Below are 17,526 nucleotides of genomic sequence, written 5' to 3'. Positions count from 1 at the left end.
TGTCAGAGAGAATAGGATTTTAGAGAAAATCATGATGAATGCATAGTATGCTTGGTAACACAGGCTTAATTCTTTTTTTTTTTTTAATTTATTTACTTGAGAGAGAAAAAGAGAGAGTGACAGAGAGAGAAAATGCATGAGCAGAAGAAGGGCAGAGAGAGGGAGAGAGAGAGAGAGAATTCCATCAGGTTCTACACTGCCAGCAAGGAGCCCAGTGTGGGGCTCAAACTCAGGAACTTTGAGTTCATGACCTGAGCAGAAAACAAGAGTCAAACACCAACTGAGCCAGCCAGGCGCCCCACATACATTGAATTCTTGTCAGAATCTGCTTCAGAGGCTTGAGCGACTAGTACAAAAAGAACACACCATAGCCAGTCATTTTATCTTAAACTTTTTATTAAAACTGAGTCTTCATGATATATTTAAAAGGACATGTTCCACAAACAAATATTTGGACAAAAAATTTTCTATATGTAATTATTGGCACATAAATTTAAAATAAAAACTAAGCTAAATATTTATATATATATATTCATGTATATGTATTTGTGTGTGTGTGTATATATATATGTATATATATGTGTGTGTATATATATGTGTGTGTATATATATGTATATATATATACATATATATGTATATATATGTGTGTGTGTATATATATATATATATATATATATATATATATATATATACACATACACACACACACACACACACACACACACACACACACACGAGTATATCCAATTCATGTCAATGATCTGGAATACCTGAGTTTCAAGCTGTTGGTTTTCCAGATAGTGCTAAATGTTTTTCATCCACTTTATAAAGGACACAGTCCATCCAGAAAGAGTAACTTTGGTTAATAGACGCTGTCTCCCAAAGATAGCACAGACGTCCTCAGTGGGATTCAGGTTTATCTTCAGAGGTTTCTTCCAAGTGGAGGTCAGTCTGTGATGCAAGGAAGGATTCCCATGTAGCAAGGCACTGAATAATGGAAATACACCACGAGGAAATCAGCAGTTGTTAACTTTCAGCGGTGAATGGATTAATAAATCCTTCTGTATCTGTTCCTAGAGCAATTTGCCCTGCTCCTTTCTCCCACCAGCATGCCAGAATCCTTGTCGTTTTCTACATACGTTAATTCCTAATGTGGGAAACTATTGTTAAATAAAAGGAAAACATAAAAGGTTTAAAGATGAGCATGAATTAGTTTGCTGAAATAATCCAGTATTACCCCACTGTCAGGAAAGAAAACTGCTCTAAATTATGGAGGAAAAGATGGATATTTGGATCTGAGGAGGTAGGCATTAAGCATCTAGACAGAGCAGTGGGATGAAAACGTGCCTCCATTAGATTTCAATCCCACTACAGCAAATGTGAGTTTGGGCAAGTTGATGAATCTTTACTATGGCTTCTCCAGCCATAAATTAGGTTAATAATAGTATTTACCACTAGGGCAACAGTGAAAATTAAATTTCCATAATCTGTATAAATCTCTGTACAGAATTCCCAGCCCAAAGTAAGTGCTCAAAAAAATGAGCAATTATTATATTATGATGGTCTGTTGGGACTAGGTGGTGAAACTTGCTCACTAATGTGCCATAGGAAATGAAACAGGATTAGAAGTGACGAAAGGTGGTGGGGACACACAAACAGGAATGTGGCCACCTTTGTGATGTTGTCTAGGACTGACCTGCCTACTAGCCTTGTCTCAGTTATCTGCATGATGTTTATCTACAGCATAATGTTAATAGTTTGCACATATTTAGGATTCTTCTAAAGCACACTTACTTTAACATATATTCAGCCTGAGATGAAATTAATTAGGAAAGAGATCATGTTTTTTTTCCCCAAATCTATATAGGATACACTGCTATTTACAAACACATATGTATGCATTTTTGATACAATACACTCCAAAGTTGGACTGATTAACACTGATTTACTTGCCTAAACTACTTTCACATCACTTCTTTATCCTCTAATCCCTTTGCAGCTTTACTGTGTGCACTTTTGACAACAAGTACTAAATGACAGACCGGTCGGTGGTTTCCCAAACACCATACCAACTCAAAATTTTAAAGCTTCCAAACTATAAACGTGCTGCATTCCAAAAAGCCTGTATGTATGGATTTATGTATGTATATACATATATGTGTGTGCATATAATATTTTTTCAAACTGAAGATTTAGAAAGTGGGAAGCATTTTGCCAAGTTAGGTTTTTATAAAGGTTATATGCAGTGATTTGATTCTGAGGCAGTCTCGAGAGCCTAGGAAATGAATACTATGGCTAGAAAATTGGGTATTTGCATGAGAACAATAGGAGATACTGTTGAAGACTTAATTGTCAAATGAAAAAAAAACCACTGAGTAAATTACTGGGTAATATACTCAGTATTTTGTGATATACTTATTTTGAAAGTTGGGCTTGGAATAATACAAATCTCATAAGAATAATCAAGTCCATCAGGATTTTAAGGGCCATTTTTGATTTAAAACTTTAGAGAGCACTGGAAGCCAAGTTCCAGTATAAGCCAAGTATAAACCAAGTATAAATTTCCAAGTATAAGCCAAGAAGCATAATTTTAATCCCTGTGATGAATCAGTTCTGGAATCTGCCTTTATTCTTCAGTAAGTTACTAACTTTCTGATTTTCTACTTCCTTAGATGTAAAATTATGATACCTGTCTCATAGGGATGAAAAATAACAGAATGAGGGATAAGGAAGGAGAAGACAGGGAAAAAACAGAAGTCCAGGTTAGGACAGGGACCACCAAGAGTGGCCTCCTCTAACATGGTACAGGAAAAGAAGTCAGATGTCTTTATATCTAAATGTTTATCCTCATGAAAGGGCATTAAAGATAAATATCTCACATTTGATACATGTTTCAACTTTTAGACTTTAAGGCCTTTATAATTGGGGGATTGACATAAAATATCCATTCACTCAACAAGTATTTTTGAGTTCTTACTATGTCAGGCACTGTGAAGGTTCTGGGGCATAATCCTGGACCTCATGGAACTTATGATTTAGTAAAAAAACACAAGTCAGCAAATATAATCAACTACAGGGTCTATGAAGTTACAGCATATGATGAAAATAAATAGTAGTGGGATCTAGATCAGACTAGGATGAGTTAACTAATGTTTCCTAGTAGGAGTGAGCCTATAAATTTCTGTGCATGTCTGTGGAAGGGCAATGTGAGGAATAATGTGTGGTGGTTAATAATAAAGTGGTTAAGAACTTGGGCTCAGAACTTCTGCTGCTGGCCAAGATAGTATGATAAGGACTTGATTCGCTCTTCTGCTAAAAGATGATAGATAGATAGATAGATCAGAAAAAAATAAAATGAAACAACAGTTTTCAAGACCCTGAACATCAGGCAACAAAGGACAGTGATCCCTGAGAGACAAGATAAAAACAATATGAGCTCTATGATTATCCTCATGTTATAAGCAGAACTTTATCCCCCCAAATTCATTTGTTGAAGCACACTGTGAGGTACTTCAAAGTTCATGTGTTGAAGTACCACAGATGTAAAGTATTTGGAAAGAAGGCCTTTAAAGAGGTGACTCAGTTTAAATGAGGGTAAGATGGACCCTAATCCAATCTGACTAGTATCCTTATAAGAGGAGATTGGTCATTCAAGGGGACTATAGGAATGACAACAGAGAGAAAAGATGACATGAAGACCAGGAAGAAGGCTGCCATCTGCAAAGTCAAGAAGAAAGGCCTCAGAAGAAACCAAGAAGCCAAGCTTGTCAACACCTTGATCTTGGACAACTAACCTCCAGAACTGTAAGAAAATCATTTTTTGTTGTTTATCCACTAAAGTCTGTGGTATTTTGTTATGGTAGCCCTAGCACACCAATACACCACTCACTGCCATAAGAGAATTCCCAGGCCATGGCAGAAGCAGGGTGAACTTAGATGTAGCCAGGCAGGCTCTCTGAGTTGAAGAGATGGAGCTAAGAGTCTATAGAAAAATAATGCAGGGGAAGTTTGTAGAGCAGAGTACCAGTGAAGAGAGAGCATTCTGGAGATCTGTGGAGGGTCTCCCTCTGGTATTCAGTGTGGTAATGATCAGTAAAAGCATGTGAGAAAACTACCTAAGGTCAGGAAAAGAAGTAACCAGTGAGGATTAGAGTGAGCAGCGTCCATGTTCTCACAGGGCCTGGAATAGTAGAGAATCCCACCAAAGAGATTGGAAAATCCAATAATTCATAAAATATTGGATAAAATACAAAGAAGGGTCTTGCCTCAAAACTGGGAAATAATTTTCCATCTATTACAATCTGGTCAAGAACCATCTAACAAATCTTGAAGTGAGACCCTAAAGGATCAAGGTGTGTCCAAGCAACTTCACTAAGTGCTACAGGAATAAAAAAATATTCAGCAGACAACAAAATTCACAGTATCTGGTATCCAATTAAGATTACCAGGATGCAAAGAAGCATAAAAAAACAACCCATAATGTGGAGAAAAAAATCAACCAATTGAAACTAACACACAATGGAATATTACTCAGCCATAAAAAAGAACAAAATCTTGTCATTTGCAGTGACATAGATGGAGCTAGAGAGTATTATGCTACATAAGTCAGTCAGAGAAAGACAAATAACACATGATTTCACTCCTATGTGGAATTTAAGAAACAAAACAAATGAACACAGTGGGGAAAAAAGGCAAATCATAGAACAGACCCTTAATTATACAGAACAAAATGATGGTTATCAGAGGGGAGGTGGGTGGGGGGCAATGGGTGAAATAGGTGATGGGGATTAAGGAGGGCAGTTGTTGTGATGAGCACGAAGTGTTGTATATAAGTGATGAATTACTAAATTATACGCCAGAAACCAATATTACACTGCATGTTAACTTACTGGAATTTAAATAAAAATCTGGAGAGAGAGAGAGAGAGAAAAAAAGGAGAAACTGACCCAGAATTGACAAAGATGTTAGCAGACAAGGACATTAAACTATAAAAGTGTCCTAGATGTTCAAAGAGTTAAGTAGAGGCAAGGAATATATGAAAAACAGATACAAATTGGACTTCCAGAGATAAAAATTACCATGTGGGCGATGAAAAATACAAGGAATGGAATTAATGACATATAAGAAAATGAGGAAGAAAAAGTCAACATGAAGGTACAGCAATGGAAAGTATCTAAAAGGAAACACAGAAAGAAAAAAAAGAACAAAGAAAAAAAAAAAAGGAAAAGAGCATCAGTGAGCTATGGGACACAGCTTGCAGTAGTATACTATACATGTCATTAGCTGAAAGGTGGAGGGCCAAAAAACTTTTTGAAAACATAAAGGCCAGAATTTTTCCAAACTTAATTAAAAAAATCAGAAACCCACAAATCCAAGAAACTCAACAAACTCTAAACATCAGAAACATGAGGAAGAGAGCATCAAACTACTTTATAACCAAATTGTTCAAAATCAGTGATAAAGACAATCTTTAAAGACGACAGAAAAATCATAATGCTGCATACAAAAGAAGGAAAAATAGGGATGACAGTATTTCTCATCCAAAATACTTTAAGTGAGAAGACGACAGAGTAACATTTTTAGAGTGAAAGAAACAGCACTGTCAGGATAGAATTCTTTCTATGCCCAGCAAAATTATCCTTCAAAAACAAGGGTGGAATAAAGATATTTTCTGACAAACAAAAGCTATAGAATTTATCACTAACAGTCCACACTACAAGAAATGTTTTAAAAAAAGAAAAATTCCATCAGGCAAAAAGAAATAAAACCAGACAGAAATATGAATCCATTCAAAGGAATGAAAACCACAGAGCATGTCAATGATATGGAAACACATATATTTCTCTCATTATTTAAATTTATTTAAGATATAACTGACTAATTAATAATAATAGTAACAAGATCTGGTGAGGCTTAGAATACATGTCCAAATAAAATATATGAGAAAAGAGCATAAGGGCCAGAAGAAAGAGAATGAAGAATATGATTGTTGGTTCTTAAATGATAGGTTAAGTGGTATAATATTATTTAAAGGCAGACTGACAAGATTAAGGTGGGGCACCTTGGTGGCTCAGTCGGTTGAGCGTCTGAATTCAGCCCAGGTCATGATCTCATGGTTCACGGGTTCGAGCCCTGTGTCAGGCTCTGTGCTGACAGCGTGGAACCTGAAGCCTGTTTCAGATTCTGTGTCCCCCTCTCTCTCTGCCCCTCCCCTACTCACACTGTGTTCCTCTCTCTCTCAAAAATAAATAAACATTAAAAAAAAAAGATTAAGGTACATACCATAAACCTGAAAATAACCTCTAGAAAATAAAAGATATATCTAATATAACAACAAGAGATCTAAAGTGAAATCATACAAAATTGTCTATTATCCAAAAGAAGGCATAAAGAAGAAAATGGGAGCAAAGAACGGATGGAACAAATAAAAAACAAACTGCAAAATAATAAACTCAAACCTAACTGTATCAATAATCAATTTCAATGTCAATAATCTAAACACTCCAATAAGACACAAATTGCCCTTAGTAAATAAAAATTAAAAAAATAATGGCCAACAGGTACATGAAAAGATGCTCAACGTCGCTCTTCATCAGGGAAACACAAATCAAAACCACACTCAGATATCACCTCACACCAATCAGAGTGGCCAAAAGGAACAAATCAGAAGACTATAGATGTTGGAGAGGATGTGGAGAAACAGGAACCCTCTTGCACTGTTGGTGGGAATGCAAACTGGTGCAGCCGCTCTGGGAAACAGTGTGGAGGTTCCTCAAAAAATTAAAAATAGACCTACCCTATGACCCAGCAATAGCACTGCTAGGAATTTATCCAAGGGATACAGGAGTGCTGATGCATAGGGGCACTTGCACCCCAATGTTTATAGCAGCACTCTCAACAATAGCCAAATTACGGAAAGAGCCTAAATGTCCATCAACTGATGAATGGATAAAGAAACTGTGGTTTATATACACAATGAAGTACTATGTGGCAGTGAGAAAGAATGAAATATGGCCCTTTGTAGCAACGTGGATGGAACTGGAGAGTGTGATGCTAAGTGAAATAAGCCATACAGAGAGAGACAGACAGATACTATATGTTTTCACTCTTATATGGATCCTGAGAAACTTAACAGAAACCCATGGGGGAGGGGAAGGGAAAAACAACAACAAAAAAAGAGGTTAGAGTGGGAGAGAGCCAAAGCATAAGAGACTCTTAAAAACTGAGAACAAACTGAGGGTTGATGGGGGGTGGGAGGGAGGGGAGGGTGGGTGATGGGTATTGAGGAGGGCACCTTTTGGGATGAGCACTGGGTGTTGTATGGAAACCAATTTGACAATAAATTTCATATATTAAACAAATAAATAATAAAATAAAAATAAATAAATACATAAAAAATATTGCCCTAGAGGAGGCTATATTAGATAAAATAGATTTTAGAACAAATATTATTATGAGAGATAAAAGTTATTTCATACTGATAAAGGTATCAGTTTATCTTGGCATAACTTAAAAAATATATAATGAGAGAGCTTTAAAATACATGAAATAAAAACTGATAGAAACACAAGAAGACAAATCCACAATTACCATTGATTTTGGTATACCTCTCTCACAAGAACTGAGAGAATTTATGGACAGAAAATCAGCAGTGATACAGAAAACTAAAACAACATGATCAATCAAGTGGACCTAACTAATACCTATAGAAAGGAAAATGCACATTCATTCATATGCACATACAACATTTACCAAAATAGGCCATATTTCAGGCTAGAAAAGAAGTCTCAATAAACTTAAAAAGAGTTAAGTCACATGAAGTTTATTCCCTGAACATAATGGAATTAAATTAGAAATCAGTAATAGAGAGATATCTGAAAAATCCCCAAATATTTGAAATCTAAGCAGGAAACTTATATATGTATTATTACCCTCTGTGTCAAAGAAAAACTCAGAAGTAAATTTAGGTATTCTGAACTGAGTGAAAATAAAAACATAACATGTGAAAAGTTCTGGGTCACTAAGGCAGTACATAGAAATTTGTAACACTAAAAGTCTATCAGAAAAGAAGAAAGGTTCATGATGAGCACTGGGTGATGCATGGACATGTTTGAATCACTATTTTGTACACCTGAAATTAATATAATACCATAAATTAACTAACTGGAATTAAAATAAAAACTTAGAAAGGAAAGAAGAGGAGCTCCTGGTTGGCTCAGTCAGTATAGCATGTGACTTTTGATCTCTGGTCACGAGTTTAAGCCCTACGTTGTATGTAGAGATTATAAATAAATAAACCAAAAAAAGAAAAAAAAAACCAAGGTCTTAAATTATTTCAGTTCCTACCCTAAAAACTAATAGATGGATAGATAAAACAAATTAAACCCAAACTAGGGAGAACTAGAAAGAAAAAGAGAAAGAAAGAAAGAAAGAAAGAAAGAAAGAAAGAAAGAAAGAAAGAAAGAAACTAAAAAGAACAGAGTGTGAATCAGTGAAAAAGAAAAGAGAAAAAATATTTAAAAAATCTATGAGACCAAATGTTAGCTCTTTAAGATGATTAATAAAACTGATAATCATTAACCCGACCGACCTAAAAGAGAGATGACATAAATTATTATCTCTTAGGAAGGAGAAAAGTGACATCACTCCAGATTCTACTGAAGGAAATAAAGGAATATTATGGAAAACTTTACACCTATACACCGAGAGCTTGAAAGAAATGGACCAATTCCCTGAAAGACACAAACTACACAAACTTACCCTACAAGAAATAGATACTCTAATGAATTTGAATCTGTTGTTAAATATCTTCCCACAAAGAAAACTAGGCCTAAATGCCATCACTGGCAAATTCAATCAAATAATTAAGAAAGAAATCATTTTAATTCTATACAAACTCTACTGGAAAATTGAAGACACAGTAATGCTTTTCGATTTACAAAAACAAAAAATACTGTAAGAGAAGAAAACTACTAACCAATATCTCTCATAAACATAGATATAAAAATTCTAAACAAAATTTTGGCGAATCCAGCAATCTATAGAAAGAATTATATATCATGACCAAAAGGGATTTATCCCAGAATGTAAGATTGGATTAACATTCAAATATCAATGTAATTGACTACTAATGTAAGAGCATCTCAACAGACACAGAAAAGGCATTTGCCAAATTATAATGTCCATTTCTGATTTAAAAAAAATTTCAGAAAATTAGGAATTGAAGAAAACTTCTACAACCTCAGGAAGAACATTTACAAAAAAACTAAAGTTAACATCATAAGCAGACATGCATTAAATATTAGCTGTTATTAGTATTTTTTCAATGCCAAAAAAAAAGAGAGAAATTAACACTCAGTTTTATAGATAGTCAAAAATCTCCTTCACCAAATTTTAAGTATAAAAAAGGCAGGAAATTAAAAAAGAAAACAATATATAAATCACTTTAAAGCTCTATCCACCGTGTCTACACAAGGAAAGTTATTAACTGGGACTGAAGGTCTGATAGAGAGCAGACCATACTTTGCATTTGGGGAGAGCCCCATTTCCCCTGGAACCTCATTTCTACTAGAGCCCTCTGGCATCCTCTGCAAATCCACACACAATTCTATCTGTTAACCCTGCAGGGCAGCCCAAAGCAATTACTACCTTCAGGAGATAGTACATCTTTTTGATAACTCCGCCAAACTATCATTTGAATAAACTTCTGAAGTCCTCAAGGTAAAATTCAAAATGTAATTATGAGCAGTCTGTTCTATTTAGATTTCCTGTCAAATAAATGATCCAAATTGCACCAAAGACAGCATTAATTCTCATGTGAAGAAACTTCTATTGTCATATTCTGCTTCAACCATCCTTAATAAATGTCTAAGGAAGATATTCAGTAGACATCCATGCTGATTAGCATTGTGAATTAACATTTTCATTTCTTTTTTTCTTTTTTTTCTTATTTGAGAGACAGTGTGTGCAAATGGTGGAGAGGGGCAGAGGGAGAGAGACTCTCAAGCAGGTTCCACTCAGTGTGGAGCCTGCTGCAAGGCTCTGTCCCACAACCCTGGGATCTTGACCTGAGGTTGGACAAGAGTTGGACACTCCACCAAGTGAGCCACCCAGGAGTCCCCATTTTCATTTCTAAAATAAGTCCTAATGGGTCAGAAAAACTTAGTAAAAAAGACAAATTAGCCACTGAACTACCTCCTTACCATCTACCATACTAGAGGCAGAAAAACAATTTATGTATTTTGAAATACGGGTTATAGAACATCAGCATAGAAAAACAATAGAAATAACATGATACCTGCTATATGTCAATATGAATACTTGCTCAGGCATTGTACTGGTTACTTTATTATATATTACCTTCATATTACTACCTAACAAAGACTGTTATGTATATTATATCACAGATGAGAAAGCTGAGGCACAAATGGTTAAACACATTTGTGATATTCCAAATCTGATAAGTAGTATAGCTACTACTATTTATTCATCAACAAATGGAAAGTAACCAATTTCTTGAATGACCACCAGGGTACATTTAATAAGTCACTGGGCCATCACAAAATACCTTTCTTTTGCATAGTGGAAAAAGGACAATTTTGGAAGAAGAGGTAGGTAAGAAAATGCATGCCTGCGGGGGCGGGGGGGGCATCACGCTAATCAAATTTTAGGAAAATGTACATATGCAGTTTGAACGTGTAGAAATTGATTCCCTACATACCTCTTGGAAAGTCTATATATTTCCAGGAGCACATACTCTTTGAAGATGAGTTAGTTAATACATGCCAGACATACAATAAATACTCAGTAAATGCAGATGATTATGGAGAAAGAATGTAAAGAACTACACATTCAAATATGCTGGTTGTCACAAAAACTGCATTTTTCAATCTGAATATTTATCAATTGATATCCTGGCTTCTATTGCTCTCTAAAGTTGTTAATGCTGTGTTTTGCCATAAAAGTCTGATTCCCACTCAGGCTGCTAACCAATCAGGCTTCTCAGCCAACAAGGCTGAAGAACTGACCCTGAACTAGGTAGCTCCTCCTGATGACACCAGACCTCTTTTGGAATTTTGATAGTTTTTTCTAAATAAACATGGGGTATTAACTGTCCCCTCCCACCAAATTTAGTCTTAAACTGTTAACTGATATTTGTATACTTATCAAATTATTGTCACAAATCTATTTTAAAATAAAAAAAAGATAACCCCTAAAACTCTTTTAAAAAGCTCTTTACTCTTTCTTGCTTTTTTAAGTATGAAAAACCAAGTAAGACTCAAGACTCAAGAAATGGACTGTTTATACCACATAGTTAAACAATTAGTTTACATTAAACTAATAGTTAAACATTTAGTTCGGTATCTACTGTGTCCAGGACTGTGATGGAGGAGATACAGTCATCAAAACAACAACATAATCTCAAAACCTATCATGAGACTTGTTTATAACTATAAATCATGTTGTTTAAAAGATATTTCTGGGGAGACTTAGGTGGCTCAGTCCATTGAGCGTCTGACTCTTGGTTTCGGCTCAGGTCATGATCTCACGGTTCGTGAGTTCGAGCCCTGAGTCTGGCTCTGCACTGAGAGCATGGAGCCTGCTTGGGATTCTCTCTCTCTCCCTCTTTCTCTGCCCCTCCCCTGCTTGTGCATGCTCTCTCTCTCTCTCTCAAAATAAATAAATAAAAACCTTTTTAAAAAGGAATTGCAGGGGCGCCTGGGTGGCGCAGTCGGTTAAGCGTCCGACTTCAGCCAGGTCACGATCTCGCGGTCCGTGAGTTCGAGCCCCGCGTCAGGCTCTTGGCTGATGGCTCAGAGCCTGGAGCCTGTTTCCGATTCTGTGTCTCCCTCTCTCTCTGCCCCTCCCCCGTTCATGCTCTGTCTCTCTCTGTCCCAAAAATAAATAAACGTTGAAAAAAAAATTAAAAAAAAAAAAAAGGAATTGCATTAAAAAAAGATATTTCTGTTATTTGGCTTCTCATTGCTTTCTATTGAGAAATTGATTTTTCACACTTTTAAATCATTACAATTAATGAGGCAAGCAAATGTCTATCAAAATTAGAGTAACAATCAAACACACTCACCAGTATCACTGTTGGCCTGACCTTCAACACCACCCAGCAGCTCATTCTAGCTTTAGATTCTCATATTAACATCAGAGAATCAACAACGGGAATTCTACTGTTAGTTGAATACTGTGTCATAATCTTCCACACATATCATTTTATTTGATTTAACAATTTTGAAAAAATCAAGTAATTTCATCTTAAGATGCAATAGCTAAGAAACCTGTGTCTACAGATTTCAGTACTTGTTTCTACTGCTTCATGTTCATCACTGCAGTGAAAGTGAGCCGATAAATATGCTGTGCATGCATGCTACTAGGCAGGATGTTGGGTGGCCAAAAAGAAAGTTTATCACAAATCTTCATTAATTGAGGATCCAGTGCACATTTTCCCCAGGTGGCTCCAGTTTGTAGCCAAAGGCCAAAAACCTTAGTTTGTCTTTGAAGGGCATGAATGGAAAACAAAGTTGTAGTTAGGAAGGTGAGCCAGCGCCCGGGGAAACACATCCAACAGGTAAACAGAAGTCTTTTTGTTCCTACACACACTCTTAAAAACTTCTTAAATACGCACACAGAATATTTAAAAAATAAGTTTTAATTCCAAAGCTAGTTTTGAAAGTAAATCTGTTGCTACTTCAGCAAAGATGGTGATGACACTATGCCATTAGAAAAGATAACTGATTCTTCAGTTCTTGTAAGTGGGTAGCAATCCTATAAGCAGATGTGACCAACTTTTCCAGAGAATAAATGATGACAAAAATGGTGTTTCAATAGATACAATATAGCTTCCAATGAAAGCCCGTACATTTAAGAATCAGTATTTTCTCAAGCTGGGGGGCGGGGTATGAAGGGAATCTGTCCTACAATGTGACTTCAGGCAGATATCTTCACTGCTCTGGACTTGTTTACTCATTCACAAAATAAGGGGCTTGGCCTATGTGTATCCATTAAGTGTCATCCCAGAACTAAAAAAGAATTCTTCCAGGGGCTAACTGTAGCCAACAAGATGTTGAGAAATGAGATTACATACAATTTATAATTCTGTCTTGCTCTCTTTGGCTTGACACAGTGTGGAAATGCGTCAAACAAAATTTTACCTCTTTCCTCAGCATTTGATATTTATAAGATAATTACCATTGTAACTAATTTCCAAAGAGATGCTTCATAAGTTAATGAGAAAATACATATTACATATATATATTTTAATACCCAAACAAATCTGTGATGTTGGTACTATTATTTTCAGCATGTCATAGACAGGGATATTGAGGCTCACTAAAATAAAATCCTCAAGGTCTCTCAGTTCGAAGTTACAACTTCTCCCTGTCCAAAGCCATGCTATTAGCCAATATGCAATAATGTCAACATAAAGTTTGATGTCTCCATCCATAATGCCACCACCATGTTTGTGGAACAGCTAACAGAAAATTTAGTTTTATCCAAATTATCACATAAGTCAAATTAAGAAAACATAATTTATATATTTCTATAATAATACAGTAAAATAACCATAAATTTGCCTAAAATAACAATGAAAGCTATTAGAAAATGTGATGAGTCAAATCTTACCATATATTTTTAAAACCAGAAATTTCCACATTAAACCAAAAGTTGTCGTGCTTCTAGTTTTTTCCCACTAATCTAAAAATATCTTTTAGACAGCACCATGAGAATTGCATGTCTTTTAATAAATTAAAAATGAGAAATATGACTGAGTGTCCTCTATGTATTCTAATGCTGTGTCAAATGATCTTGGGCACAAATGACATCACCTACATTTGAGGAAATACTGAAGCTCAAATATGTAAACCTCTATGTACTAGGCCACTTGGATGTGCAACATTTCAATAACTGCTTTTTTACCACCTAAACCTAAGACTCAAAACAGTAATGAAAAGTTGTAAGAAGTGTATATTTTACATTGTGGATGTAATCAATCCAGAAAGAAATTAGAGAAGATGTTGCTAGAGGAAAGCAACTTCTATTATTTTGTAATAGCTTAATGGTACCCATTATATTTCATTTTTGGAAAAGTCTAAATTCAGCTTCTTGGAATCATCTGCCAATTTGTAATTTTAGAACTATCAACAACTTAAAAATAACAGATTTTGCCTATTTTTTCTAAAACTTTTACATATCTGTCAAGAATATAAGTAATAAGCTCAATTTGTAAATCCTGCAAATACTTCAAAGACCAACAGAGTTAATGCAAAAGGACTCATTATCTACAAACGCCATCTTGTGGTCCATGTTTTTATTATTTTGTAGGAAGTCTGGATTTCTAACTCAAGATATGCTAAAGATAGAAAGAGCCCTGGATACAACTTATTCCCTTTCTCTAATTTTTACACATGGGAAAACTGGAGCTCCAAAAAGTCTAATAAATTGGAAATCTTCAGAGGAAGAATTAATACAAGAGCCAAAATTTGAATTCAAATCTTTTCAACTCATACTTTTCTATACCACATCATCGTTTTTGACTAGTAACAAGACAAATACATGAAGTCTGTCCAGTTTGGTATTAGACACTTCAAACACCAAGCTCATCTGTGTTTGCTTAACCATACCTTGAAAGTACGGCAAACTATAAAGAAGAGCACATCTACCTTTGAATTACTGGAAAATTATCAAGGCACAGCCATGTTGTTTTGCATTATTCTAAAGCATTTCACACATTTTTAAAAATTTTTATTCTCCTAGAGATTTATGAGGGCAGTGTGTAGATGGGGTTGGGAAGGGGAGGGTTATCAACACCTCTACTGACAGATTAGAAAACTGGGTTTAGAGAAGACATGATTAAGATTTTACAATTAGCTAGTGGCAAGCATCTTGATATCCAACTTTAATTTTTTTCCACCTCTTTACTTCATGATGTTGTATCATAACAGTGCATACATGCACATGTATGTGTTTTAAATCCTTTGTTCCATTTCTTTATATATATTCATATTCAATATATTCATTGGCCCATAGACTACAGTCTGTCATTTATGAAGCATAATAAGATGAAAATCCTTGATTCAGAAACTAGATACTTCTAGAAGTTATAAATATGTAATCTTCATTCAAATCTTTGATTACCTTAATAGCAGAAAAATTTATCTAATCCAAAAGATGGCAAAGAGGCACAGACTGTCTATGCTATAGTATAACTGTCCATCTCACAGCTAAACTCAGCTTCATTTATATAAAAAATTGAGAAATAATATCACAGAATATGAGATTGAGAATATCTTGAGAAGTTTTTAAGAAAGCAGAAATCTAAAAATAACAAAAATATTCAAGACTTCTATCAAACTTAATAAAAGATGTCCATGGTTATGTGAAAACATGAGCTCCAGCTATGGCTTTTTAATGTGAAATTCAGAACAGAAATTATCACTTAATAAAACAAGAGAATATAGCTGACCCTTGCATGACACAGGTTTGAACTACATAAGTCCACTTACATGCAGATTTTTTACATACAGTGCTGTAAATGTATTCCTTAGGGGTAAATGAAAATCATACCCTGCTGCATTTAAACTTAATTCTAGGGATGCCTGGGTGGCGCAGTCGGTTAAGCGTCCGACTTCAGCCAGGTCACGATCTCGCGGTCCGTGAGTTCGAGCCCCGCATCAGGCTCTGGGCTGATGGCTCAGAGCCTGGAGCCTGTTTCCGATTCTGTGTCTCCCTCTCTCTCTGCTCCTCCCCCGTTCATGCTCTGTCTCTCTCTGTCCCAAAAATAAATAAACGTTGAAAAAAAAAATAAAAAAAATAAAATAAAAAATAAACTTAATTCTATAATTGACTGTGTCTTATATACTTTATGTAATAGTTGAATATTAAGTACATTATACAATTTTGTGGCACCTGGTGGCTCAGTCGGTTAAGCATCCGACTTTTGACTTTGGCTCAGGTCATGATCTCACAGTTTGTGAGTTCAAGCTCTGCATCGGGCTCTGTAGTGACAGTGCAGAGTCTGCTTGTGACTCTCTGTCTCTCTCTCTGCCCATCTCCCTCTTGTTTTTCACTCTCTCTTTCAAAAATAAACATTTTTAAAAAATAAATTATAAACTTTTAAATGAGAAAGGACACTATTAACTGTTAAGAGAGGAACAGTCTCTTAGAAAACAGATGGAACTTCAGAGCAGTGCTTCTCAAACTACGTATGGTAAAGAACAAAACTTTTTCTTTCAGTCTCCAAGGACCATTGAGTAAACCTACTGAGCATGACTCATCTGCAGTGTGTATCACATGAATCCCCACAAAAGCCAAGTAATACCCAAACTGGCAGATACTTAATCAACATAACAAGTCTACTAATCATCTACTTGGATGTCATGGTTATGTGTAATTGCTGCAGAAGATTTTAATTGATTACTTTCAATTGCTGATTTATCTTGTTAGAAATCTGTAATAAGCAACTTATGGACTGGGCATCAGTCCACATTTTAAGTAGCATTACTTTAGAGATCAACATAATTACCCAAGTTTTCCCAAACTGTGTTCCATGATATGCAAACCTGCAAGAAGAAATGCTGATCTAGTCAAGGAAATTATGTCCTCAGACTCACAAACCATATAAGCAAATAAAGTACCTAAGAATTCTTTAGGAAATAAACCTGTTTAACTTTATTTAATCCAAACTTGACTACAGAATCTTTTCTTTCAAGACTAACACTCATTAACATTACAAAAAACTAATTTTCTATAAAATGCATTGAGAGATTCTAATATAGACAGAATTACTGATTTACATTATTCAACAGCTGTTTAAAAATTCCCAGTGGCAAGGAACTCATTTCTTTATAATGCAATATAATATAATATAGAAAATTTTAATGCATAGGAAATAATTTTGTGTGAGTTCAAATTATACAATTTGTAAGAGTTGGTTTTAGACATTTTCTGAAGCAATGACAAAACATGTAATCCTTCTTTCGTTGACTGCCCTCCAAATACCTTTCTTCTTTTCTAATATTTTGGATGAAGATGCATTTCTAAGACCATTATCATCATAAACTTATTCTGATTATATCTTAGTTTGTCAATGTTACTTTCAAAATGCATCATCAGAACTGAACTCAGTATTTTGAATAGTGAAAGATGCAGATACTTTGCTCTTTTTCTTTTTTTTAGTCATAAGTGTCTTCTAGCCTAACAAGACCTTAATATGATTCTCATAAAACTTAAATTTTGAAGAGAGCATATTCTAATGTGGTCACCAAGATAAAGACCTAGTGAATTAAATGAGTTGATTTCTGCAAAGTATACTATCATTTCACATGCTGAAGAGAATTTTATTGTAAAACAATTGTCACTTGAGAATAAAGATGCCTTTGGAAAAAAGACTAGTTAGAGGTAGATTTATGACTTGGAATATGAAAGCAGGACCTTGTCATCAATATAGAGGATAATATTTACCATCTTATTGCCGTGGTAGGGGAATATTTACCTGTGTCACTAAAAACCTGTAT

At 35.1% G+C, this 17,526-nt stretch overlaps 1 protein-coding gene across 6 annotated transcripts in view; it reads right to left on the bottom strand.

The window, feature by feature from the left end:
• The window catches only part of SNX7 (sorting nexin 7), a 243,129-nt gene that overhangs the window by 131,964 nt on the left and 93,639 nt on the right, over positions 1 to 17,526 (bottom strand). The window contains exon 9 of one of the 6 annotated variants that reach the window (XM_025927514.2): positions 696 to 988. The exons of 4 other annotated variants lie outside the window; for them this stretch is intronic. In XM_025927514.2, the coding sequence (XP_025783299.2) occupies positions 902 to 988 (87 nt within the window). In that variant the 3' untranslated portion in view covers positions 696 to 901. Of the gene's footprint in view, positions 1 to 695; positions 989 to 1,015; positions 1,162 to 17,526 lie in introns of those variants that run through there. One more of the 6 variants, XM_086717648.1, reaches the window with a different exon arrangement.

The sequence above is a fragment of the Puma concolor genome, chromosome C1, assembly GCF_028749965.1.
Source record: "Puma concolor isolate L17-30 chromosome C1, mPumCon1.1.hap2, whole genome shotgun sequence".
Taxonomy (NCBI): domain Eukaryota; kingdom Metazoa; phylum Chordata; class Mammalia; order Carnivora; family Felidae; genus Puma; species Puma concolor.
Note: the sequence above shows the minus strand (reverse complement) of the source record. Positions and strands in the feature narration are given on the sequence as shown.